Source organism: Hyperolius riggenbachi, chromosome 4, assembly GCF_040937935.1.
Source record: "Hyperolius riggenbachi isolate aHypRig1 chromosome 4, aHypRig1.pri, whole genome shotgun sequence".
Taxonomy (NCBI): domain Eukaryota; kingdom Metazoa; phylum Chordata; class Amphibia; order Anura; family Hyperoliidae; genus Hyperolius; species Hyperolius riggenbachi.
In genome coordinates this window covers 121,020,531-121,047,690 of record NC_090649.1, presented here as the reverse complement: position 1 = coordinate 121,047,690, position 27,160 = coordinate 121,020,531, and the positions used below count along the sequence as shown (strand labels likewise).

The window sequence follows — 27,160 nt, the reverse complement described above, 5'->3', positions numbered from 1 at the left end:
TGGATTTACCTGCCAGCATAAAAACACTGCATGTCGTGGCTGAACCGTGGCTGCGCTCAGATGTGACTCAATAGGAAGGGTGCCTATTCACTGTGCACAGCAGCAGGTGACAGGCTGTGAATTCATCGGCCGCCATGTGAAAAAGGCCTCAAAATTACAATGACTGATTTGCTGACTGGGGTTACTGATGACAATTTGAAAATAAGAGAACTTCTGCGCCTCAGCTATTGATAGCTAGAACCTCTTTAATATATCACAATAGTACAGCAAAATATTACCACATTAGAAATGTTTAAAATAATAATTAAAATGGTATTGTCAGCAAAATGGTCATAAAAAGACCTCAAACATACAGTGATTTCTCAGACCAGCAAATGACCAAACACACCTGTCTCTAACTACAAGACGGCCATCCTGAATGATCTCACTGGTAACTTGATAATGCACCAATATCTGCAGGCCTCCACACCTTCACTGAACTAACTTCCTAAAGAGGAGGGGAAATAAAAATTGCATTGACATATATATATAAAAATGTATAAAAAATTCCACAATTCCTTGCAGACACTTGGGTTGTTTGGTAACAAGGACAGAATATATCTTAAGCATACTGCTACAACGCCATTGGATATTATTCCGCTACTGAATTAGGAGATGCTAACCAGTAGAGACATTTTATGTTAAAACCGAAGACCCAAGTGTCTGCAAGGAATCGTGGAATTTTTTATACATTTTTATATACATATGTCAATGCAATTTTTATTTCCCCTCCTCTTTAGGAAGTTAGTTCAGTGAAGGTGTGGAGGCCTGCAGATATTGGTGCATTATCAAGTTACCAGTGAGATCATTCAGGATGGCCGTCTTGTAGTTAGAGACAGGTGTGTTTGGTCATTTGCTGGTCTGAGAAATCACTGTATGTTTGAGGTCTTTTTATAACCATTTTGCTGACAATACCATTTTAATTATTATTTTAAACATTTCTAATGTGGTAATATTTTGCTGTACTATTGTGATATATTAAAGAGGTTCTAGCTATCAATAGCTGAGGCGCAGGAGTTCTCTTATTTTCATAATGTTAACTTTATGGGCCAAGGAACACTGACCCATTTCTCTTTGCAGCCTAGCATACAGTTTCTTTGGTATTTCCAATACAGTGCTGCAATCTTTTGATTTTTGTGATGACAATTTACAAATGTACTAAATGGTGAGCTGCTGACTATTATAGTATTATTTGTGGAAACCTGTTTCTTGTGTGCAGATTTGCAGGCACTAGTATGGTATCATGTCCAAGAAAACAAAGAAGAAGGGGAGAGGTGCTGCACATAAAGCCGTGGATCCCTCAGTCCTGAAGAAATTTTTGAAAAGGTACGAGAATCACTGTGCCCAGTGCCAGTCAGCGGCCAGCCCCACCATCACCAAAGCACTAAAGAAATGTATCCAGAATGGATCCAGCTACCTCCGGGTAAGTTTAGGAATAATAATCAATAAGCAAATTAATTAAAGGAAACCTGTAGGGGAACAAAGTACCCAATTTGGGTACTTGCTTCGGGAGAGGGAAACCTCTGGATCCTCCATCCTTCCTTCATCCTTCCGCACTGGGCCGTTCCAGCACTGTTCCCTCCACAAAATCCGGCATGCGCAATAGCACAGTGATGGTACCGCCTGGCTGATGGAGGAGGGTAGCCTCTGGTGTGATCCCTGCCTTAGCTTTTTACCAGTAGCCTTCCATTCTTTAGAAGAGATTTGCCCCTGCGTGTAGCTGCCCATGTGCACGCCACTCGAAAGAGCTCGGGCTTGCCCGCCGCGTGTTTGAGGCCCCTCCCATCTACTCTCCATTCCTCGCCGCATGCCCAGTAAGCAGTTGTAATATGCTTGTGCAGCACTCTGCCCATGCCACATTACACCTGCCTATTGGTATATGAGATGAGAAACATACACCTCCCTCATCTCATCCTAGTCACACCTCACATAGGTGTGGCCATTTCCTGTTGTGACAGCTCTACCAGCCCAGAAAATTGCTGTTCCTTGGTTCACTTCTTACCTGTCCAATTTAAATCTCTTCCAGTTTTAACACTTTCCCTACTAATCTTTCACCTGTCAGTGTTCCCCAGTGCTCAGTAGTACTTGGACTTGCTTGCTCTTCTCTCTCTCTCTCTCCAACTACTGCCTTGGCAAGTTCATTTGATACTTTGGGCTATAAATCTATTTGTATGCAGCTGACACCCAGACTTACCTGTTCACTCCGCAAGTTTCATGCCAGTTCAAATCCCCCAATATCTCTGTAACTGCACAGTGATAGCGCTTTGAGTCCGCCAGGAGAAAAGCGCGATATAAATGTTATTTGTCTTGTCTTGTCTTGTGATTTCACCCACCCCCAGGCCGCTGTCTTGGTCTCACCTTTGACTCTTTATTAATCTTTGCTTCCCACAACCAGAACATCTCTGAGGCTAGTTTCACACTGGCATGTTGGACTGCGATATAACATACATAAAATGCAATCATAAACAACATTTGTGGTGGCATGCGATATACTGCATGCGAAGAAACAATTAATCATTGTGCCCCTTCATTCACTGACATAGTAAGTAGTGCACGCCAAAGTGTGTGCTTCTAGCAAAGCACTATATGTTCTGTGTTGTAGCATCAAAATCACACCATGTTACAGTGTGCAAAACAATGTATGTTACATGGCAGCGTGTTAGTGTAAAAGCTAACTAAATCTTGCCCGTGTCCTTCTACAAAAGCGTTCCAAAATGATGTGCATGAAATAGAGGCGTGAGGAAAAATGGGCGAGGTCTAAACTGTAAATACTGGTGTGATTTGGGCATCGAATGGAAACGAAAAAATATTTACAGTGGTAATGACGATGGTAAAACATTATTAACAAGATATTTTACTACAACTAAACATAACCCTACTCTCACACAGAACCCTCCCCCTCTGGTGCCTAATTCTACAACCTCCCATTTCTAACCTTATCATTTTCAAAATGGCACATTTCAAAACGATAATTTTCAAACACAAAAAAATTGAAAATATAAAAGACAAAAAACTTTCAAAAACTATAACTTTCAAAAACAACAATTTTGGATAGACAGGCCCGATGCCCATTATTTAACAGGCACCCACATTTCTGCTTTTAATGCCCAGTAGTCGATATTTGCATTAGTGTCTATGGGATGCCCAAATCGTCCATTAGCCACAGGCACCCAAACTTACTGCTTCCCCAAAATCTGCCACTTCTACAAAGATAATTTAGGGAAAATAATTCAAGGAAAACATGATCATTCTCCTTTTGAACCTATTTTACAATCTCTATTGAATAACCTAAATTACAGGCCATCATTTCTTCTACAGTTTTATTACAGGTCATCATATTGGTTACAAAAGTAAACACAGTACAAGGACATGACATAGCTGTTGTCTTTGGTATCTGCGACAGAGTTCTTTAAAAGTAACAGCTGACCACATGTGTCCCTGCAGATTGTTCTGTCCTATCCAGCCAGCCATACGGACAACACAGCTCCAGTTTTATTGAAGCCACTGCTTATGACCATCAGAGATGAGCGCTACATGCTTGGGACAGACCTGTGCTTGTGGGAGATCCCACTCAGTAATCAGGATGCTGCCAGTCTTGTACGTAAGTTGTTTATATCGGTTTGTTGGCACAGATGAGCAACTTCCCAGGTTGTTTAAAAGTGGCCATACATCTAGTGATTTTGCGGCCTGATAGACCAGAAAATTTGTGCCCTAACAAGCATGTCCAGATCAACGATTTAACTGATTTCGGGTCAAAATCAATGAAATGTATAGCTCAAGCAAGCTGGAAACTCTCAGGCCAATTGAAAAAGTACTAAAAAGTAGATGGAAAAAGTACTGACAACATTATTCTTAGTATTTTCTTGCTTGTGGGTGGCTTACAAGGCATTTCATTGATAATCTGTGGAAGTATCACTAGGTGAAAATATAGTAGTAAAGGGGAATGCATATGGCTGTGTAATATGTCAGCGCTATATAATTACAGTACATAAAATACATAAATATGGCCCCTGGTCTCCCAAAGTGCACTGGGAAAAGAAGGGTGCGTAGCTTATCAGCCTAGGCTTGATGTCACTGGGAGGAAGGGGCTGCATACCAATATACAGCAATATGTAGCTGTAGGAAGTGTTTCTGCTGCTGAAACCAGGAACATTAACATAGAACTGGGTATCCTCCTGAATAACTTACTGCATTCTACTTTATGTCATTACAGAGTCGCTTTCATTTACCATTCACTGTAACTTGGTCCATGCAAGTTGGTCTGCTCTTATTAACTTCCTAGTTCCTAGTTCCATGCTAAGGTTTTACATTAACTTTATACATAGCAAACTGTAGTACTTGTTTATTGCAAAACTTAACTGAAATCTGATTTCTAGCATGGAGGATCACAAGCGGATTGAAGAGAACAAATTATTCCTTTAAGTCATACATGTCAAACTCCGGCCCGCGGGCCAAGTCTGTCCCTCGGAGCCATTAAATTTGTCCCTCAAGTGGTTTCCCCACTTTGCATTATGTTTGGCCCACTCTAGGCCACCAGGGAAGCTATATTGGAGGTGAAGCTCTAGAACACTAGGGAAGCAATATGGGGGATATGGGTAGAATTACTAAACACTATGGAACTGTATAGGGGAGGGTGGGGGCCTCTAGACACCAGGAAACTGTATAGGGGCGGGGGGACCACTAGGCACCAGGGAACTGTATAGGAGCAGAAGGGGGGCCATTAGACCCCTGGTAAATTTATAAGAAAGGTGGCCAGTAGACATTGAGGTTGGCCCGTGACTAGGTCCCAGTGTACAATTTCGTCTCACTTTGTATTTGAGTTTGACACCCCTGCTTTAAGTATTCAAAGTATTCCTATTACTATTTATTTCATTGCCCCATTGCAGGCTATCCTGCTGGAACTGAGTGGGAGAACCTCCTATCCGTTTACAAAGCTAGAAGTCCTGAACTGTGGGATTGATACGTGGTCCGTGGAGAGGCTGGGAAGAGCCATCAAAGTCAGCCAGTTAACATCTTTAAGCCTGGATTACAACGAGTAAGACACCTGCCCTGGATTGCAAGGAAAGTCTATTGTCAGTATTGTTATTCTTGTCTGTGTGACCAGATTGTGTTCTCATTTCTCTCAGGTTCAAGGATGAAGGGGTACAGTGTCTTGTCCATGGCCTGGAAGGCAACACGAAGCTGGTTTCTCTAAGCTTGTGCTACTGTAACCTTGGCCCTGCTAGCGGAACACTGCTGGGTAGAGTACTGGCAGAGTCAGCAGTAAGGTGATTCATCATAATCTTCAAACTGATCTATAATACACACACAAAAATTATTTTACATTTTTTCTAGCCTTTTTGTCACCCTAGGCGGGAAATCATTTGTCACCTCCCCCCACAAAAAAACATGCATATTCTAGAAAATATAAACCATGTGCCATATAAAGTGGATGCATAATACAGGGCGTCCTTGAGATACAAACAATAGCCAATCCTGATGCATTTTGTTGCACACCCTCTTCCTGCACTCCCCCAGTCCAGGGTGTAATAAATGCAGAGTGAATCGAAGCAAAAGCTGTCTCTCTCCTCCCCGGCAGAGTCCAGTGCTGTGCTTCCATTTGTCCACTCACCGCTCTGCCTAGTGCCTGGCATCTCATACCGCATGCAGCGTGATTACACTCTACATTAGGAGAGTGAGGTGCCAGCACTAGAGGGAACAGGGGACAGTTTGGTGAAGGTAGATTGATGGACATTTTTTTAAGGTTACTGTGGGATTCTGCACACTGCTAATTTACAACGTAGTATCTTTAACTCGGACTATGCAACCATATACTGTATACGGTTATACACAAATGAGAAATTCCATGGGAACTTTTTATAAAGGTGAAAATTCATAGAAATACATATTGTGGTGAACAGCATAGGCTGTAATGAACCAGAGTGTAGAACAGTGATCATCCACATACTTTTTGCATCACTTTAAAGGACATCCTTGGTGAAAATAAGCTGATGATATAAACAATTGTATCTATCCTCCTCCTAAAAATGACTTTTTAAGATATCCCGCAGTTTTATTTTATATTTAAATCTAGTTTTTATGTTTTTACTGTTTCATTGTCTCTGCTCAATGACACATGCATTGAAGTATGCCAGAGCTAAAATCTATAGACTACTGATCCTTTTAATCTCTACCCAGCTCTCAGAAGCCATTTACTGACAGGAAAGTGTTTTATAGCTGTAATTCGTTATTAGTGAGGGTTACACTATAGTCTGACCTAGTCCCAACCTGGACAGAAACTGTCACTTGCATACCTGATGTTTAACCACTTAACGACCGCCTAACACCGATAGGCGTCGGCAGGTCGCAGAGGTGTTTCCATGGAAACGGCCGCTCGTTCGAGTTCCATGTCAGTTCACGGAGGGTGTCTCCATGAACAGCCTGCGAGCCACGATCATTGTAAACACGCGGGGAAGAAATCCCAGGTGTTTACATCATACGGCACGTACGGCGCAGCAGCCCCGTAAAGGAGATCCCCGGTCTCTGATTGGCCGGGGATCGCCGGCATCTGATAGGCTGAAGCCTATCAGAGGCGGTACAGGACGGATCGCCGTCCTGTACCACCCGCAGAGAGAAGGGGAGGGAGGGAAGGAGAGGGAGGGCAGAATAGCGCTGCGGAGGGGGGCTTTGAGGAGCCCCCCCGCAAGGCACAAGTAGCCGGCGGCGATCAGACCCCCCCCCCCCAGCAGGACATCCCCCTAGTGGGGAAAAAAGGGGGGGAAGTCTGATCGCCCTGCAACAAACACGATCTGTGCTGGGGCTGAAGAGCCCACCCAGCACAGCGCAGGGAGAAATCCCCTGATCCTTAAGTGATTAACTCTTTCAGGCAGAGAAAGAAAAAAAGGAACACAGCATAGTTATTTCTGTTCTTGACACTGTAGATACACATGTCTATCTCATTATGTTACATGTCACCTCGGTTGTCCTTTAACCTCCTGGGGGATACAATTATATCGCCCAGGAGGTGGCGCAGCACTATTTTTTAATTTTTTAAATCATGTAGCGAGCCCAGGGCTCGCTACATGATAGCCGCTGTGCAGCGGCATCCCCCCACCCCCTCCGATCGCCTCCGACAATCAAAGCAAACAGGAAATCCCATTCAGAACGGGATTTCCTGTTTGGCTTCCCCCGTCGCCATGGCGACGATCGGGATGATGTCATCGACGTCAACGACGTCGTGACGTCAGAGGGAGTCCCGATCCACCCCTCAGCGCTGCCTGGCACTGATTGGCCAGGATGTGCACGGGGTCTTGGGGGGGGGGGGGGAGCGGCGCGGCGCGGCGGGTAGCGGCGAATCAGCGCGGAGCGGCGGCGATCGGTATATACACGCAGCTAGCAAAGTGCTAGCTGCGTGCAACAAAAAAAAATTATGCAAATCGGCCCACCAGGGCCTGAGAAATCCTCTGTGGCGGCTTACCCCGAGCTCAGCTCGGGATTATCCCCCAGAGGGTTAAGAAGAAGTGGTACATGGCCACAATGGAAATCAGTGGGCTATGTCCCATTACCAGGTAAACACGTTCATTTCTATGGCAACGTGCACGGTAACAGGAACATTACTGCAGTAACGCACATGCCGTGGTGCTTATGGGTAGGTGGTCCCTCTGCACTTGTACTGGTAAAATTGCTCCCTGTGCAAAACTTTACTGGAGTTTAGTGCATCAGGCCCAGTTGTCACAGGAGCCCTGGTGGCTGGAACGCGAAATGCCCTCCAAACGGTTCCAGCGCACAAATCGTGCAAACTGTGGTCGCAGTCAATGCGAAGAAACCGTTGGGAATTGGCCGTAGACAAACCAGAAGGGAGCCTGTAGGTTAGGGAAATACACTTTACACACTAGTTCAGGGTATAACTGCCACCACCTCTGTTACCATCGGACAGAGGAGCCCGCTGACTGTCTGAGCCTAGATCTACAAATAAAAACACACTCTATTCTGTCTAGCTAACAACAATACAATAGTAGTGTCTCTTTAGAGACCTGGGATCAGTTTCTGTGTATGGCTGAATAGCAGGATAGCTGAATAAACAAAGGATGTTTGAACGTTGTTTATTAATGCAAGATAAATAATTAATATATACAGACAATCATTAAAATTAACAATTATTGAGACATTATTAGCGCAGTATGAAAAGAAAAGGATAAAATACTTAGGTTCATGGAAAGATGTCTTTTTGTGGGAAGATCATAAAGTCCTTGGTTTCAATTTTAGCAAAATTCTTTGTTTCAGATCAGAGCAAAGTTCAGACAAGATGGCCGCCAACCATGTGTCCTCTGGCTGGCAACAGACATGCTCTCATACAGATGGGATTTGGAGGACTAAAGTCCGCCTGCCGGCCATGTGCTTTTGATGAAGCTGGTTTGGGGGTGTGGCAATGCCGGCCCCCTCTGAGTTACCAACCAATGACAGTTCATTCCCTCTGAGAGATTTTAGGGCTAAACTTATAAAATGCCATAACTCATGAACGATACATGTCATATTTAGGTGGATAGCAGATTCATACTTGTCAGAAAATACCGATTAATATGACATCAGACATGGCTAAGGAAGCGGGTCAGGTTCCTGAGAAGATTCATACCTGGGTTGTAGGGGCCCCGGGCCCCTCTCGACTGGTATCAAGTGATTCAGCATGACCCTACGGATCCAATGATACCGCTCTCATAACTACCCTATTTACTGTATTCTGTAAATAGGCAAAAAATGATATAATACATTCATTTCTTCCTGGTAATGCTGCAGCCAGGCTGTCTGGTGTCAAGCTGTGACTAGCTTTCTGGGATCCCTCTGTATGAAAAGGCCCTTTTAGCTCTTTTAATTAACATCTGAATGTGAGATCAGCTTGGACAAGCTTTGAGTTTACACCTCTGGGGCACCAGGCGTCATGAAAAGAACTCTGCTGCTCTTATGAAGACATCAGAGACCCCCCCCCCCCCCCCGGCTTGACTGCAGATGCCCCTACACAACCAATCTAGATTCTAGCACGTCAATGGCAATCGGTGCAATAAACCGATTGCGTTCTCGTTTCTCACGGCTGTTCCATGACACCAGTGTTGTTAATTTAAATGACTAATGTATGGTGATGTATAAAAAGAACACTATACTAATTGAAACAAACCAAAATAGAGTTTAATTTCTAAAAATGTTTAACGTGCTCTTTGATTGTGCCAACACCTGGCTGGATGTGACTTTGGCTTTAGCTGGATACTGCGAGTTTTTCAGCTTTGTCCTCTCGTATGTTTTGCAGTGAACTGTATCTGACCGGCAACTGCCTGCAGTGTTTAGGAGCAGTGGACCTTATCTCAGCTATAGCAGAGCATGCCCAGGAACTGGCTGAGGAGAAGCCACTACTAGAGCAACCAATGGACTTGGCTCACCAGATTCTAGAAGGTAAAGGATGAACACTGTGTCCTTTATTAAGAGTATAGCATGTTATTGTAGGCTTATTGTGGCACTTGCAGTGCAATTATAATTCATCATTCAGGATTTGTATAGCTAGCTAGGGGGCAATTCAGTCTGTCCACATCTTATAGCCAAGTAATTGGAATTTATTAAAAGTGAGCCAAAATTGCAGAAACCATATTCCTCTAAGATTTTCTTTTAAATAAAAGAAGGGCACAAAGGGGCATAGAGAAGGACACAAGGGGGACACAAAGGGGCATAGAGGAGGACACAAGGGGGACACAAAGGGGCATAGAGGAGGACACAAGGGGGACACAAAGGGGCAAAGAGGAGGACACAAGGGGGACACAAAGGGGCATAGAGGAGGACACAAGGGGGACACAAAGGGGCATAGAGGAGGACACAAGGGGGACACAAAGGGGCATAGAGGAGGACACAAGGGGGACACAAAGGGGCATAGAGGAGGACACAAGGGGGACAGAGGAGGACAAAGGAAGACACGAGGTACAAGGGGTCATGTTCCACAAAATGCCCCTTCACCGTGGTTGCACCAGGTTTAGCATATATTTTTTCTTCTGGTTTTTGTCCTCTAAACCTTGGTGCGTCTTATGGTCAGGTGAGTCTTATAGTCCGAAAAATACGGTATTTGTTTATAAATAAAATATATAATGTCTCTCTTTTCAGCACTATGAGCTGTGCAGGTTAGTCAAGCATTAGCAGAAAATGCGGGAAATGGGAGTATCACTCCTTTCTTCAGTCACCTGACTAGACAGGTGTGCAGGAAAAGTGCTATGACTTGTGCATGTGCTTGTAATTACTCGTGCAAGAAAAAATATTTTTTTTTCATGGATGCATCTTTTCATTTCCCCCTAATAATTGAGGCTGGTAGATTTCCTAGTCATTCCCATCATTCCCGGATATAAAGGGACCGCTACAGTCCTCAGTGATCACCCATATTTTACTGCAGCAGTCCAGAATGTTAAATGAGAATCTAATTGGTTGTCACAAAGAACAATAATCGTGATCCTGTACATAGCTTTACATACCGGTAATCATCCCTCTTCAGTTTCTGTCTTCACTGTTGGTTGAATGTAATAATGACACTTATCTTATTGTCTAACTGTACAGCACAAGGTCGGACCGGCATATCTACAGCAATCTCAGGGGAGCCAGTAGATACTGAAAGGCCTGCAGAGCTACCTGACAGAACTACCGACAGAAAGATCAAGAAAAAGGGTAACGTTTTTCTTTCTATTCAGAATTCAGACAAACAGTCCTCTGAAATTGGGCCCGATCCAATTCACTTTTTCTCCGACGTTTTCTCCTAGGCAGAGCAGGATCATCCACCAGGCAACCTAGGCAGGTGCCTGGGGCCTAGTGGGTGTCAAGGGGGCTACCTGCCACCTTCTCTGGCCTCTCCACAAAGGGGGTGCCAAATCAACTACCATGCCTAGGTCCTCATCACATCTTAAGCCATCTCTGGTACATCTTAAAGGGAACCTTAACTGAGAGGAATATGGATGTTTTCTTTTAAATAATACCAGTTGCCCGGTAGTCCTGCTGATCTCTTTGGCTGCAGTAGTGGCTGAATCACACACTTCGGAAACAAGCGTGCAGCTAATCCAGTCTTACTTCAGTCAGAGCACCTGATCTGCATGCTTGTTGAGGGGCTGCGGCTAAAAGTATTAGAGACACAGAATCAGCAGCAGAGTCAGGCAAGTGGTATTATTTTAAAAGGAAAAATCCATATCCTTCTCAGTTTAGGTTCCCTTTAACCAATTCACCCCAAATAAATCGGTTTTTACCCTAACAGACAAGAGCGATTTTCACCTTTCAGCGCTCATCCCTTTCATTTGCCAATAGCTTAATCACTACTAATCACAATGAAATGATCTATATCTTATTTTTTCACCACCAATTGGGCTTTTTGGGGTTGATATTGGTTTTCAGTAATTACTTTATTTTCTATGCATTTTAAAGGGAAAAACAAGGAAAAAATGAAAAAATACACTATTTCTCCAATTTCATCCCCTATAGTTGTAATATAAACACTGCTACTGTACATAAAACCCACACATTTTATCTGCCTATTTGTCCTGGTTATCACAAGATTTTAATTATGTCCCTAGTACAAAGTATGGTGACAATATAGTATTTGGAAGGTGTATTTTTTCTATGGTTTTTTTTTTCTCACTAATTTCACGTGCACGCACACGGCGGGAGCGCGCACGTGCACGCGCACAGCGGCAGCAGCGCTGTTTGATTTATAAAAATGTCCTGGAGCCGTTAAGAGGCTTTAGGAGGACATTTTTATAAGTCTGGTTGTCATTAAGTGGTTAAGCAATCTGTAGGTGATATTTTCACATTGGAAATGAAATGCCTTTTAAGTGACCAGCAAGCAAGAAGAGAGAGTATTTTTCACCTACTCTTTTGTACTTTTTAAATTGCAGAGTGCAAAAGTTATTTTATACAAGATGAAAAATTGTCTCCTAGGAGAAAATTTAGGAGAGAAAGCGAATTGGATTGGGCCCATTGTATGTTTTAAAGGACAACTGAAGTGAGGGATATGGAGGCTGCCATATTTATTTCCTTTTGAACAATACCAGTTGCCTGGCATCCGGCTGATCTTTCATTCATCAGTAGTGAAACAAGCATGCAAATTCTTTCAAACTGAAGGCAAACATCTGACCTGTATGCTTCTTCAGCATCTATGGCTAAAAGTATTAGAGGCAGATGATCAGCAGGAAGCCAGGCAATTTGCATTGTGTAAATGGAAATAACTATGGCAGTCTCCATATCCCTCTCAATTTAGTTGTCCTTTAAGGGGCCCAGTAATGATAAAATCATGATTGTACAAACTTACCACTTCTGTGTAATCTGAGGGACTACCTAAAGTATCCAATCACAGAATATTTATACAGTTTACCCTTCTACTGCATGATGTTGGTAAGATTGTACAATCAAGATGGCATCATTGATGGGCAGCTTTAAGGGTGGTGCACAGATAATAAAAGGGAAGATGATAACATATGCACTGGTACCTATAATGCATCAGTCAATGTAATATTTCTAAAGCAGTATGTGTATCAGCAGCAATATGTTGGTCATTCTCCTGACTGGGTTGTTTCCTACTTTATGGGATTTTGTGCTGTGATTTTTGTTAATTGATGCATACTTCAATTTGCAATGCACGTGCATTTGTCTTGCCAGAGATAGGAAAGGTTGATCAGATGCAAATAAATTTCATGCAGGGTTATGAAAATATTGTGTGCAAATTATGCAGCTTGAAAATGGCAAGATTCAATTGATCCTTTTTTAACCTGCATACATTTGTATACTCCTGCATCAACTCAGAGAGATGGAGAGTCATAAGAGGTGAGTAACAGGCACTGTATGCTGGGGAGGTCAAATGCCTCTTTCACATGGACTGCTTGCAGAGTTCACCACTACATCTTGTTATTGTTAAAAAAACAGTGGTTACAAACTTTTTTTGTCTTATTGAAATCCCACAGGTAAGTTGGCTTCCAAGTCACATATTAGTGGTGGGACACCTTTCGACGAGAGGGAACTCATCATGGTGGAAGGGTCTAGTACAGAATGTCTTTGCATGCAAACCATTTTGGAAGCAAACATCCTACATTAGTGCAACTGAACACAAACTTATGAAAACTGAATGTAAATTTCATGCAAGTTGTTTTTATCATTACTAAAGTTTCACCTATTATTATGTGTAGTTTAGAGTCTCCATTTAATTATGATGCTTTAGTGTGGACAGTGTGGACAGTTCAGCCCTTGTATAATATGGCACTGCAGTTTGAATGTACACACTGTACTTGCTGACAGGCTTCTGCAGACTCTTTACAGGTCAGGTGCTGCTTGAAAGTGAACGCTTACCTATTCCGGTATTTTTTTATGTAAAAAATAGTGGTGCAAAATACAGCAGTTTTTCAGTGGACATTCAGTATTTGCGTAAGCAACACGCACCACTAACCTTGGTGTAGGGTAAAAAATACTAATTAATTCATATTTGAATGCCTAAAGTAGAATAAACTAAAAAGCTGAATGAAATGGGCATGTATTTGAGCAGTGGTTATAAAGATTTTTGGCATGCTGGGGTGCAAATTGCTTTACTACCATAACAGGGCTGATTCTAGCCATTTTGTGTCCTAGGCAGATTATCCCACTGCCAACAGTCGATGTTTCTCCAATCCTCACAGTGCTGCCAAGATCATTCTTCCTCACCAGCAGCAGTAGAAGGGACTTCCTGAGATCGCTTCTCTGCGGAGCTTCTCTAGTAGTGTCCAACTACAATATATGCAGATAAAAAGCTGCCTGCTCCCTCCTCTGCTACACAAAGTTAATAATAATATGTAAAGCTATAGGCTTGCTATACAGCAGCGGTTCTGGATGCTTGTCGGCTTACAGGGGCGAAAAGAGATAATTTGCATATTCAGAAGTGGTGCATTGTGGGTAACCACAAATGTTCACTTAGAGCTGAATTATTGCAGATTTCCTTCTATTTTAAGAAGGCAAATTTCACCAAGCATTGCTTATTAGTAGGAGGGCTTTTCAGTCTATTTTATCCCCCTATACATTCCTAGTGGTTTGGGTCACCCTCAGCTGCTTGGTTACTCTGCTACACAAAGAAAGGATACAATGCACACCCTGGCCACTAGCTGGTGTCCAAAGCACATGCCTAGGCAGACTATTGCTAGACATAGCCCTGGCCTGTAATCATGATACAAGAGAGATGCCATAACTACCCATATACTGTATACTGTTTGTACCTGACTTTTTTTTTCAAAAGCTGTCCACACAGGTCATATGACTATTATATTGGAGTAGGAAAAAGATGTATATGCGTTTGCCACATACAAGAGGAGGAACAGCACCCATGTAAAAGGAGATGTGTGTGCTGCTATGGTGGTCTGTAAAGAGCTTTTAATTGCTTAGAGGTGCTGACTCCACTCTCTACATTGTGTGTGTACCAATGTACATATGGGCAATTTTAACTTTCTCAGGAAAAAGGAAATCGAAAAAGGCAGCTCCACCTCCTGGGCCATGGGTGAGGAAGTTACATCTGGCTGACAATGGCATTGATGCTAAAGGAACAGAACGTGAGGCTGGTGTGTTGGAATTTTCTCAGCTGATATGCAGGTAAGTCTCACCACTCAGCTAGGAAGCCAATATATGTAAATGATGCAAAGGCTCTTCACACCATCAGCAACTCTGACCAGGGCCGGTTCTGGACTTTTTTGCTGCCTGAGGCAAGCTTTTGAAGATGCCCCTCCTCCTCCGATTCGAAATGATCGCACAGCACACAACAATTTACTCTGCTTCATTTAATGTTCTCACATGACATGCTGCAGCTCAACACAGTAGCACACTGGCTGGCTGTGAGTCTGTGACAAACTGCTCACCCTCAGCCACTCCATTCCTCCTTGGTCAGGACAGCAGTGCCACCTACCTTCTGCTGTGCAAGTCAAATGAAACACTGCTGCTCTCCTGCCTCCCCCCTCCTCACTCACTGTCAGACTCCTCACACAGCACAACAAGCTGCTTTTCCCCAATGATGAGCTCTTCGCCTCACTCGCTCTCCTCTTGCTACTCCTCCTACTCTGACTGCATGCTGTTAGTGTAAACACAGTACAAACATGCCATCCCTGTAATCTCTGCACCTGATGCAAATGTTTCACCTTGCTTCATGAGTGAACCGGTCCTGACTCTGACCTCTACTCTTGTTTATTGTGAATTGTTTTCTGCAATTCATTCTTATCTCTCTTCCCTCTTGCATTTACTATTTAAGGTCTAAAAGGCTTAAACTGTTGAAATACATGACAATTTACTTATTTTTCTTAATATTGTGAGTATAGGTGCTGACAAAGGATCTAGTGTCTGAGGCATCATTTTTACCAGCATAATGGAGCAGTCCATACTTTCCTAATAGATAATTATTTGTACTAATCTGATTCCTTTCTCTAAAGGCGCACATACATAACCCAATTTGTGGCATTGATACCTGGCAGATTCAATCTTAATGACTGAATCTAATTTCCAACAACAACAAATTGGGGCTTTAAGTGAACAAGTATTCGTCTTTTATTTCTTCATATCAAAAAGGTCTTCATAGCAACGGACACACAAGTAGACATCATTTCCAGAAATTTCAATAACAACCAAAACCGATTGCCTGACACGTGTTTCACGATCAGAGATCGCTTCCTCAGAGGCATTCAGTATACATGTATATCACAAGAGGATCCAAAAAAAGATCACAGACCACAATCTGTAAAGATATGAAGACCAACACCAAGTGGACCAGCGTCCAGAAAGAACCACCGTCCGTGGTCCGTTCCGCATTACCACGGACGGTGGTTCACTTAAAGCCCCAATTTGTTGTTGTTGGAAATTGGATGTGTATTAGGGGTGGAACTGTACTTTTGTGTTTTATCTGTAACGTGTTGCATTAATGACTGAATCTGCCAGAGATCGATGCAACAATGTGGCTGTCTAATCATAACTTCAATCAATTTCCTTCCAAAATGGATAAAAATGATTATCAATTTTGCTTTAAAGGAAACCAGAGACGTAATAAAAAAAAGTTGTAAACATACCTGGGGCGTCCTCCAGCCCCATGCCCGCGGAACGCTCCCACACCGCTGTCCTCACTCTTCTCCTGCTCCGGTACCGGGTCCTCTAAGTCCTGCCAGCCATGGCCAGTCTGTGCAAGAAAACTTGCGCCCTCTACGTATCTCTGGAGTACTTTATTCGTAACTCCAGAATTTGTGAATTCTGTAGTTACGAATAAAGTACTTTTTTTTTTTTTTTTTTGCTGATAACCGATTATTTTGAGTCTACTTGGGGAGGTAAGGCGACCACGGCCTCTCTTCTTAAACTGTTTTTAAGCTTTTTACTCTACTTCTGGTGCCTCTGTTCAAATATATATCATCAGTTTTAGTCCACCCTTGGTGAAGGGGTGTCACCCTTTTCTTTTCTGTCTACAGAGAGCGACTTCTTAACCACTTGCCGACCGCGCACTCATACCGCGCGTCGGCAAAGTGGCAGCTGCAGGACCAGTGACGCAGTTCTGCGTCGCCGGCTGCAGGCTAATTAATCAGGAAGCAGCCGCTCGCGTTAGCGGCTGCTTCCTGTCAATTCACGGCGGGGGGCTCCGTGAATAGCCTGCGGGCCACCGATCGCGGCTCGCAGGTTAAATGTAAACACAAGCGTAAATAATCCGCTTTGTTTACATTTGTACAACGCTGCTAACAGTAGCAGCGTTGTACCAGATCAGCGATCCCCGGCCAATCAGCGGCCGGGGATCGCTGTCACATGACAGGCAGGAGCCTGTTAGAGGCTGCACAGGACAGATCCGTTCCTGTGCAGCCTCGGATCTCCGGGGAAGGGAGGGAGGAGAGGGAGGGGGGAATTTCGCCGCGGAAGGGGGCTTTGAGGTGCCCCCCCCCCCCGCAACACCCAGGCAGGCAGGAGCGATCAGACCCCCCCAGCACATCATCCCCCTAGTGGGGAAAAAAGGGGGGAGATCTGGTCGCTCTGCCTAATGTTTGATCTGTGCTGGGGGCTACACAGCCCACCCAGCACAGATCAGCTAAAACAGCGCTGGTCCTTAAGGGGGGGGTAAAGGGTGGGTCCTCAAGTGGTTAAAACTGATACAGTGGCTGCCTTAGTGGTAACCCAACTTTCAGAGTACCCCTTTTTGTTTTACAACATATATCATTTGGTACCAACTTGCTACACTATCACGGGCTCTCAATGATCACTACCTTTGTTCTTTAGCAGAAGAAACAGACCAAAGCAGATGTGAACTTTGGAAATTAAAGGTGAAAAAAAAAGAAAAATGTTAACATTATTAAAGATATGTCACGGTACAGAAGTGCTGGAAGAGATTATCTAATGCTGCTAGAAAAAGTAAAGTAAATGATACAATATTCTCACGTTCACTTGTGCTGGTGTGTTTGGGGTGTTTCCAGTCTCATCCGTTACTCAGAACCACTTTCTGAACTGGATCTTGATGACAACTGTCTGGGAGAACTGCCAGCCACGGACATCCTGGAGGCCCTGACCTACAGAAACAAAGGTGTGTGTATTGTGTATGTACATAGCTGCTGGCCACAGTACACAGTGTAAAGTCACATAGGACTGGAACACAGTGTGAGATACAGATACAGCAGCAGGACTGGCAGAAAAGGTTTTTGTGAACTGAAGCCCATTTTTTCTGTAAATTACGGAACTTCTTCCGCACCTATGAAATCTTGATGAATTAGCAAAAAAGGTCTAAAATACTGAATGTGGTATTATGCCAACTTGTTTTTTTTTATCAAACAGCCTTTGATGAATTGAAGCCTAAGGGCCTGATTCACAAAGCGGTGCTAACAGTTAGCACGCTGGTGAAAAGCCCCCTTATCACGCCTAAATTCAGTTTAGGCATGATAAGTTTAGGTGTGATAAGTTTAGGCATGATAAGTTTAGGTGTAATAAGTTTAGGCATGATAAGTTTAAGCACCAACTGCGTTAGCACCGCAGTGCACAGCTGATCAAAAGTTTTGCGCTAGCAAAGACTGGTGCACTTCGAATAGAGTTTAATGGCGCTGCTTTCGTGCGGGACTTTGCACGCTATCTACACTTATCTAAACTTAGCTAGAGTTGGGCCGAACCTCCGATTTTAGGTTCGCGAACCTGGTTCGCGAACTTCCGCGGAAGGTTCGGTTCGCGTTAAAGTTCGCGAACCGCAATAGACTTCAATGGGGATGCGAACTTTGAAAAAAAATAATAATTATGCTGGCCACAAAAGTGATGGAAAAGATGTTTCAAGGGGTCTAACACCTGGAGGGGGGCATGGCGGAGTGGGATACATGCCAAAAGTCCCGGGGAAAAATCTGGATTTGACGCAAAGCAGCGTTTTAAGGGCAGAAATCACATTGAATGCTAAATGACAGGCCTAAAGTGCTTTCAAACATCTTGCATGTGTATACATCAATCAGGTAGTGTAATTAAGGTACTGCTTCACACTGACACACCAAACTCACCGTGTAACGCACCGCAAACAGCTGTTTGTGTAGTGACGGCCGTGCTGGACTGGTGCGCACCATGGCGAGAGTGCAGGTTTTGGTGGCTTTACAGCCCATATGGTCGCCTGGCTGATGTAGCTGAATGACAGAACAGTGACTGTCCAGCTGATCAAATTTGGTCTGACCACAATGAGGCAACGACCTTATTATCGTGGGTGTGCCCCCCGAGACACTCATCTAGGCGCCGGTCATTGCTTCATTGCGATACGCAAGCCCCTTCACCACGGCAAGGTAATGATCACGAAGGGGAATGGGTGCATGTACATGCCTTTTCTTTTGTTGTTGCAGCTGCCCGCAGTGCAGCCAGAAAAATTAGGCAGTCATGTACACGCACCAGAAAAATTATTACAGCGGCCGCTGCTAGCAGCGGCCTAAAAAATTCAGCAATCCGCCTGGAGTCCCGGACCCTGTTGGTGGTGGCGGAGAAGGTAGTCAAGCGGCCTGCAGGCAGACATGCTGTGTGGAGGGACTGGGAGCGACTTAGTCTTCTTGGGGCAGGCCAGGCAGCCAGTCACACGGCGTGCAGGCAAAGATGCTGTGTGTGCGGGGACTGACTTAGTCTTGGGGCGGGCAGCAGCCCTCCGGGATCCATGCCTCATTCATTTTGATAAAGGTGAGGTACTTAACACTTTTGTGACTTAGGCGACTTCTCTTCTCTGTGACAATGCCTCCAGCTGCGCTGAAGGTCCTTTCTGACAGGACGCTTGCGGCAGGGCAGGAGAGAAGTTGGATGGCAAATTGGGACAGCTCTGGCCACAGGTCAAGCCTGCGCACCCAGTAGTTCAAGGGTTCCTCATCGCTGTTCACAGCAGTGTCTACATCCACACTTAAGGCCAGGTAGTCGGCTACCTGCCGTTCCAGGCGTTGGTGGAGGGTGGATCCGGAAGGGCTACGGCGAGGCGTTGGACTAAAGAACGTCCGCATGTCCGACATCACCATGAGATCGCTGGAGCGTCCTGTCTTTGACTGCGTGGACACGGGAGGAGGATTAGTGGCAGTGGTACCTTGCTGGCGTTGTGCCGTCACATCACCCTTAAAGGCATTGTAAAGCATAGTTGACAGCTGGTTCTGCATGTGCTGCATCCTTTCCACCTTCCGGTGAGTTGGTAACAGGTCCGCCACTTTGTGCCTGTACCGAGGGTCTAGTAGTGTGGCCACCCAGTACAGGTCATTCCCCTTGAGGTATTTTATACGGGGGTCCCTCAACAGGCAGGACAGCATAAAAGACGACATCTGCACAAAGTCGGATCCAGTACCCTCCATCTCCTCTTGCTCTTCCTCAGTGACGTCAGGTAAGTCAACCTCCTCCCCCCAGCTGCGAACAATACCACGGGAAGGTTGAGCAGCACAAGCCCCTTGCGATGCCTGCTGAGGTTGTTCTCCTGCCGCTGTCCCCTCCTCCTCCTCCTCCTCCTCCTCCCCCAAAGAAACACCTTGCTCATCATCCTCTGAGTCTGACTCGTCTTCTGCACACGACTTCTCTTCTTCCTCCTCCTCCCCCCTCTGTGCTGCCGCAGGTGTTGAGGAAAGAGCTGGGTCTGATGAAAATTGGTCCCATGCCTGTTTCTGCCGTAACGGTTCCTGGTCACGCTCATTCACAGCTTCATCCGCCACTCTACGCACAGCACGCTCCAAGAAGTAAGCGTAGGGAATTAAGTCGCTGATGGTGCCCTCACTGCGGCTCACGAGGTTGGTCACCTCCTCAAACGGCCGCATGAGCCTGCATGCATTTTCCATCAGTGTCCAGTTGTCGGGCCAGAACATCCCCATCTTCCCAGACTGTTTCATTCTACTGTAGTTGTAGAGGTAGTGGGTCACGGCTTTCTTCTGTTCTAGCAGGCGGGAGAACATGAGCAGGGTCGAGTTCCAGCGAGTCGGGCTATCGCAAATGAGGCGTCTCACCGGCATGTTGTTTTTGCGCTGAATTTCCGCAAAGCGTGCCATGGCTGTGTAAGACCGCCTCAAATGCCCACAGAACTTCCTGGCCTGCTTCAGGACATTCGCTAAGCCAGGGTACTTTGCCACAAATCTTTGAACCACTAGATTCATGACATGTGCCATGCAGGGTATGTGTGTCAGATTCCCCATATGCAAAGTGGCAAGCAGATTGCTGCCGTTGTCGCACACCACGTTGCCTATCTCCAGGTGGTGCGGGGTCAGCCACTCATCCACCTGTTTCTTAAGAGCAGCCAGGAGAGCTGCTCCAGTGTGACTCTCCGCTTTGAGACAAGACATGTCTAAGATGGCGTGACACCGTCTTACCTGGCATGCAGCATAGGCCCTGCGGAGCTGGGGCTGTGTAGCTGGAGAGGAGAACTGCCACTCAGCCAAGGAGGAGGAGGACAGCGAAGAGCATGTAGCAGGAGGAGAGGAGGTGGCAGGAGGCCTGCCTGCAAGCCGTGGAGGTGTCACAATTTGGTCCGCTGCGCCCTGCTTGCCATCGTTCACCACCAGGTTGACCCAATGGGCTGTGTAGGTAATGTAGCGGCCCTGCCCGTGCTTGGCAGACCAGGCATCCGTGGTCAGGTGTACCCTTGACCCAACGCTCTTCGCAAGAGATGACACCACTTGCCTCTCAACTTCACGGTGCAGTTGGGGTATGGCCTTTCTCGAAAAATAAGTGCGGCCTGGCATCTTCCACTGCGGTGTTCCGATGGCCACAAATTTACGGAAGGTCTCAGAGTCCACCAGCCGGTATGGTAACAGCTGCCGAGCTAACAGTTCCGCCACGCCAGCTGTCAGACGCCGGGCAAGGGGGTGACTGGCCGAAATTGGCTTCTTCCGCTCAAACATTTCCTTCACGGACACCTGACTGCTGCTGTGGGCAGAGGAGCAGGAACCGCTCAAGGGCAGAGGCGGAGTGGAGGAGGGTGCCTGTGAAGGTGGAAGGGAGAAAGCGGCAGAAGCAGATAATGCACCTGATGGAGGAGGAAGAGGAGAAGGAGGGTGGCTTTGCTTTTGTGTGCTGCTGCTGCTTTTGCTCAGGTGGCCATCCCATTGCTGTTTGTGCCTTTTCTCCAGGTGCCTTCGTAAGGCACTTGTCCCTACGTGAGTGTTGGCCTTTCCACGGCTCAATTTTTGTTGGCAGAGCGAACAGATGGCTTTGGTCCGATCTGAGGCACACACATTAAAAAATTTCCACACCGCTGAGCCACCCTGGGATGTGGGCACTATGGGGACCTCAGCAGCTGATGCTGAAGGGCAAGTTGGCTGGCTGTACATAGGTGGCGATACATGGTGCCGGACTCTGCCACCAGCTGTTTCTGACGAAGAGCTGCCCCAGCTTCTTTCAGCAACTTCTCTCCTCCTACTACTCTCTGACTCCCCCTCTGAACTGCCCCCCTCTTCATCTCCTCTATTGGGAACATACAGAGGATCCCTATCATCGTCATCATCGTAATCATCCTGCCCAGCTTCGCTTGCCTCAGACAAATCCAAACATGCACCATCAGTAGGTCCTTCATCCTCCTTACACGTTACATCCATAGTGTTGCCGGGTAACTCAAATATATGAGCTAGTGAAAATTCATCTGGCTGTAACAACAATGGCTGTGCATCAGTGATTTCAACACTAAATAATTCTTGCGAAGTGTCAAATGCAGCGGAAGTGGTGCTAGTAGTAGCGCTGGTGGCTGAGCAAGATGAGGTGTTCTGTGTCGCTAAATACTCAACCACGTCCTGACAATCTTGGGAGGTGATGGGACGTGCCTTCTTCCGAGCACTGTACTGTGGGCCAGGTCCACACGAAATTACATTTACACGACCTCGCGCAGACCTGCCGGGTGGCCTTCCTCTGGCTCTGGCACTACCTCTTCCTCTACCTGTTTTGTCCATATCGGGTATGCACGGAGTGGTATATCACACTGCGTGCACTCACGTAGGTAGGTGGGTTCACTTAACTGCACAGGTATGCGCACTGATGCGGTGGGTTCACTGAACAGAACAGGTATACAGTGGCGGGTTCACAGAACAGGTATGCAGTGGCAGGTTCACTGAACACAACAGGTATGCAGTGGCGGGTTCACTGAACAGGTATACAGTGGCGGGTTCACTGAACAGAACAGGTATGCAGTGGCGGGTTCACTAAACAGAACAGGTATACAGTGGCGGGTTCACTAAACAGAACAGGTATACAGTGGCGGGTTCACAGAACAGGTATGCAGTGGCAGGTTCACTGAACACAACAGGTATGCAGTGGCGGGTTCACTGAACAGGTATACAGTGGCGGGTCCACTGAACAGAACAGGTATGCAGTGGCGGGTTCACTGAACAGGTATACAGTGGCGGGTCCACTGAACAGAACAGGTATGCAGTGGCGGGTTCACTAAACAGAACAGGTATACAGTGGCGGGTTCACTAAACAGAACAGGTATACAGTGGCGGGTTCACAGAACAGGTATGCAGTGGCAGGTTCACTGAACACAACAGGTATGCAGTGGTGGGTTCACAGAACAGGTATGCAGTGGTGGGTTCACAGCACAGGTATGCAGTGGTGGGTTCAATGAACAGGTATACAGTGGCGGGTCCACTGAACAGAACAGGTATGCAGTGGCAGGTTCACTGAACAGGTATGCAGTGGTGGGTTCACAGAACAGGTATGCAGTGGTAGGTTCACAGAACAGGTATGCAGTGGTGGGTTCACAGCACAGGTATGCAGTGGTGGGTTCAATGAACAGGTATACAGTGGCGGGTCCACTGAACAGAACAGGTATGCAGTGGCAGGTTCACTGAACAGGTATGCAGTGGTGGGTTCACAGCACAGGTATGCAGTGGTGGGTTCACTGAACAGGTATGCAGTGGTGGGTTCACAGCACAGGTATGCAGTGGTGGGTTCACAGCACAGGTATGCAGTGGTGGGTTCACAGAACAGGTATGCAGCCAGACAGGAACAAGTTAAGCCTAGCTAATCTTTCCCTGAGAGACAGTCTGCAGCAGCTCGCCCTACTCTCACTAACGCAGGCAGCACACGAGTGACCGTAATGGCCGCCGCTGCCTGCCTTATATAAGGGGGGGTGGGGCTCCAGGGGCTAGTGTAGCCTAATTGGCTACACTGGGCCTGCTGACTGTGATGTAGAGGGTCAAAGTTGACCCTCCATGTGCATTATGGGGCGAACCGAACTTCCGCAAAGGTTCGCCTGCGGGACGCGAACGCGAACCACTGAAGTTCGCATGGAACCGTTCGCAGACGAACCGTTCGGCCCAACTCTAAACTTAGCATGCCTAAACTTATCACAACTAAACTTATCACACCTAAACTCATCATGCCTGAACTGGCTTTTCACCAGCGTGGTGCAATCGTTATCACGCCTAAAGTCTCTAACTGGGTTAGCACCGCTTTGTGAATCGAGCCCCATGTCTTTAAATGTACACAGCTTACTGCATTGTCTGTTCACTTGGTGCCTCAAAAAAAGGAGTCTGTATCACCTCGAAACCTTTATTTTCTGGAATTGATTGTTTTTTTTTATTGCATTATGAACCTACCATTACAAAATACTGTACTCGAATACCTTCATCACTGGAAGAAATGAAAGCAGTGGTTGCTGTCACTATTCTCCATTTTCCCACTCATAGCTCCCAACTGTCCCTCTTTCGGAGGGACAGTCCCTTTTTGGGAGCCCTTTCCCTCTGTCCCTCTTTCCCCCTCATTCGTCCCTCTTTCAGGACTTTGTCCCGCTTTCTATATAAATATATATATTTCTATACTAAAAAAATGTGTTTGATTGACTCTAAACTTTATTTCCATCCTTTAAATTCATATATTACTAATTTTAAAATGTTACTACGAAGGAAAATGAACCAGGATAGAAAGGACCTGTGTGGTTTGAATCATAAAACAACATATTTTTCTTAGGACATCTTTATGGTATGCGCGACTAGGGTGTGGTGGGGGCGTGATCAGGGGTGTGGCTTAAGTGTCCCTTTTTCTCATCTCAAAAAGTTGGGAGGTATGCACTCTGTGTTTCGGTAACAGCAGGAGAGTGTGGAGCTGTCTCTGTTTTGTTACAAGCTGTTCTGTGCAGTGAAGGCATTACAATCAACAAGTCAGCATAATACCACATTCAGCGTCTCCACATCGCTTTATAATGTGCATGTTTATTATACTGCCTCTGCTCCCTCTGAATTCATCCATTAGGGCCCGTTTCCACTTGTGCGGCGCGATTGAGACGGGAAAATCGCGGCAACGAATCCGCATGCGGTTGCGGTTTCGTTGCCGTTTCTATGCGGATTTTCACGTGGAATCGCTCGCGGTTTGTGCAACGCGATTTTAACCATGTCAATGCCAGCAAGCATTGACATGTGTTTTTAAGCGGAAACGCATGCGGAATCGCCGGGAAAACCGCAAGACTAAAATACTTCCTACTTAGTTGCATCGCGTGCGGGTGTGCGGCATGCAAATTCTGCGGAGTCTACCGATTTTTTCTGCACAGAAAAACGCTCAGAAATCCTGACAAGTGGAAACAGTCCCATCCACTTGTATTGTCTATGCGAATCTGCATGCGGGAAACGCATGCAGATTCGCTCTAGTGGAAACAGGCCCTTAAGGTGGCCACTAACGGTCCAATTTCTAGCGAAAAATCGTTCGAGCGATCAGAAATTCTGATCGGATGAAAAATCGTTCACTACACCATCAACTAACCAATCATTGCTTCCTATCTATCACGACCGCCAAGAAAATCCAAATTTTCGTTCGACGAAAATTCATTCGGGCGACATTTTTTTCACTCGTCCATAATCGATTGTGTCCACCAATGGAGATTATTTACAACCAATCCGATCAGAATTTCTGATCGCTCGAACGATTTTTCGCTAGAAATTGGACCGTTAGTGGCCAGCTTTAGTCTGCCACAGTTTGGTTGAACGTCCAAGAAACATTAACCACTTCACCCCAAAGGGTTTTTACCCTAACGGACAAGAGCAATTTTCACCTGTCAGTAGCTCATCCCTTAAATTTGCCACTAACGTTATCACTACTCATCGCAACAAAATGTTCTATACATCGTTTTTTTCGCACCAATTAGGCTTTCTGAGGGAGAACTGTATGGCAACAGAGGCAGGGCAGTATATGCAGACCCGGCCTCTGTGTGCTAATAGGATTATTAAAACCCACCTCGGGTTCTCTTTAAATATAAAATAAAACTGTGGAATATCTTAAAAAGTCATTTTTAGGAGAAGAAGAAGGGTATATACAATTGTTTATTTCATTAGTTTATTTTTACCTCAGGTATCCTTTAATACTGAGGGCTCCTCTGGCCAGGGCTGTGGAGTCGTTACAAAAATCATCCCACTCCAACTCCTCAGTTTATGGATCCTCATACTCCAGGTATCCAAAAATTGCTCCAACTCCTCGAATCCACAGCCCAGCGTCTGGCTACCTAATACTAACTGGCACCTGTAGCGAGCTACACCAGGCAAGGGAAGTAAAGGAAGACTGACAGCTGGGCTAGCCAGCACACTTGCAGTAATTGCAGTACAGTTCGGTGGGGGTTTGTAGGTTCATGGAGGGAAAAATCTGGGGTAGCTGGACATCTGTGCCTATAGGCTCCTGTGTAGAAAATCCAGGACTACCAAGAGGTTAAGCCTTCAAGAAAATGAGATGTATGATAAGACAGTATGCTTTTTATGCATAAATACTGCTTCACCCTGCAGTGTCAGTACCCTTTCCTCTGTGTGCATTGCAAACAATGCATGTACAAGTGCACATCAAGTTGGTACCAGATCTGTTCTTGGCCTCTCCTACCATTCCTAATTGGTGATGATAATGTAAATAATCCCGCATTTTGTACAACCTTGATCACTTGTACAAATATTGACTAACTTAAGTGTCAGTCATTTACTCACTTGTTATTCATTTGGCACATGCGCCAAGTGTGAGGTTCCAACAAAGGTTCTGTTCTCTGATATGTTTGTGCATGAAGGTGTATTATTTCACCTAAGCTGTCTACGTCTGAAAATGTACTGTAATATCTTAAGACAAACACTGTAAAAAAAACAAGATCTATAAATGAACTAAAGTCATGACACAAGTAGAAAATTATCGCTGCTTCCAGTGGGTCAAATTAGGCAATTGCTGTGAGAATCCGCTCAGCTGCCTGCGCAGGCAGGCAGCCTTTTGACCATTGTTTAGGTTTGCATGCTGCAGGACTCTGGAACAGAGACCTGTCTTTCCATTGCAAGTTCTGGTCTGTTCTCTTGCTGGGGAATTTGCATACATTCGTTATGCAAATCCCCTACCTGCCTTCTTTGATGACTGGCACTATAAGAGCTTTATGTTTCCCAGAAGGTTTGGCTGGTCATTTCCCTTCCATGGTCTGTTCCTGATGGACACTGCTGGAGTGTCAGCCGTTGCTATCTAGTATAGTTAATTCCTGGGGGTTGCTTTAGGCTCCCCTTCTAGCCCAGTCAGGTTGTATTATCTGTTTGTTTGTTCTGTTGCCATTGTCCTGTCCCAACGGTGGTCGACAGGAAATGGTTCTGATCTCTGTTCTTGGAGTATAGCTGGTGCAGCGGTTGCTACCAGCTATCTCTTCTGTTCTGTCTCCTGGGATCGCGCTAGCTACTTTTCGCTAGCGCTGGGGATCCTTCTGTTCTGTCTTCTGGGA

At 45.6% G+C, this 27,160-nt stretch overlaps 1 protein-coding gene across 1 annotated transcript in view; it reads left to right on the top strand.

Moving 5' to 3' along the window:
* The window catches only part of LOC137570492 (uncharacterized), a 47,463-nt gene that overhangs the window by 10,396 nt on the left and 9,907 nt on the right, over positions 1–27,160 (top strand). The window contains exons 2-9 of the mRNA XM_068279165.1: positions 1,259–1,462; positions 3,484–3,636; positions 4,926–5,074; positions 5,166–5,306; positions 9,317–9,459; positions 10,600–10,707; positions 14,493–14,628; positions 17,463–17,569. Of these exons, the coding sequence (XP_068135266.1) occupies positions 1,283–1,462; positions 3,484–3,636; positions 4,926–5,074; positions 5,166–5,306; positions 9,317–9,459; positions 10,600–10,707; positions 14,493–14,628; positions 17,463–17,569 (1,117 nt within the window). The 5' untranslated portion in view covers positions 1,259–1,282. The remainder of the gene's footprint in view (positions 1–1,258; positions 1,463–3,483; positions 3,637–4,925; positions 5,075–5,165; positions 5,307–9,316; positions 9,460–10,599; positions 10,708–14,492; positions 14,629–17,462; positions 17,570–27,160) is intronic.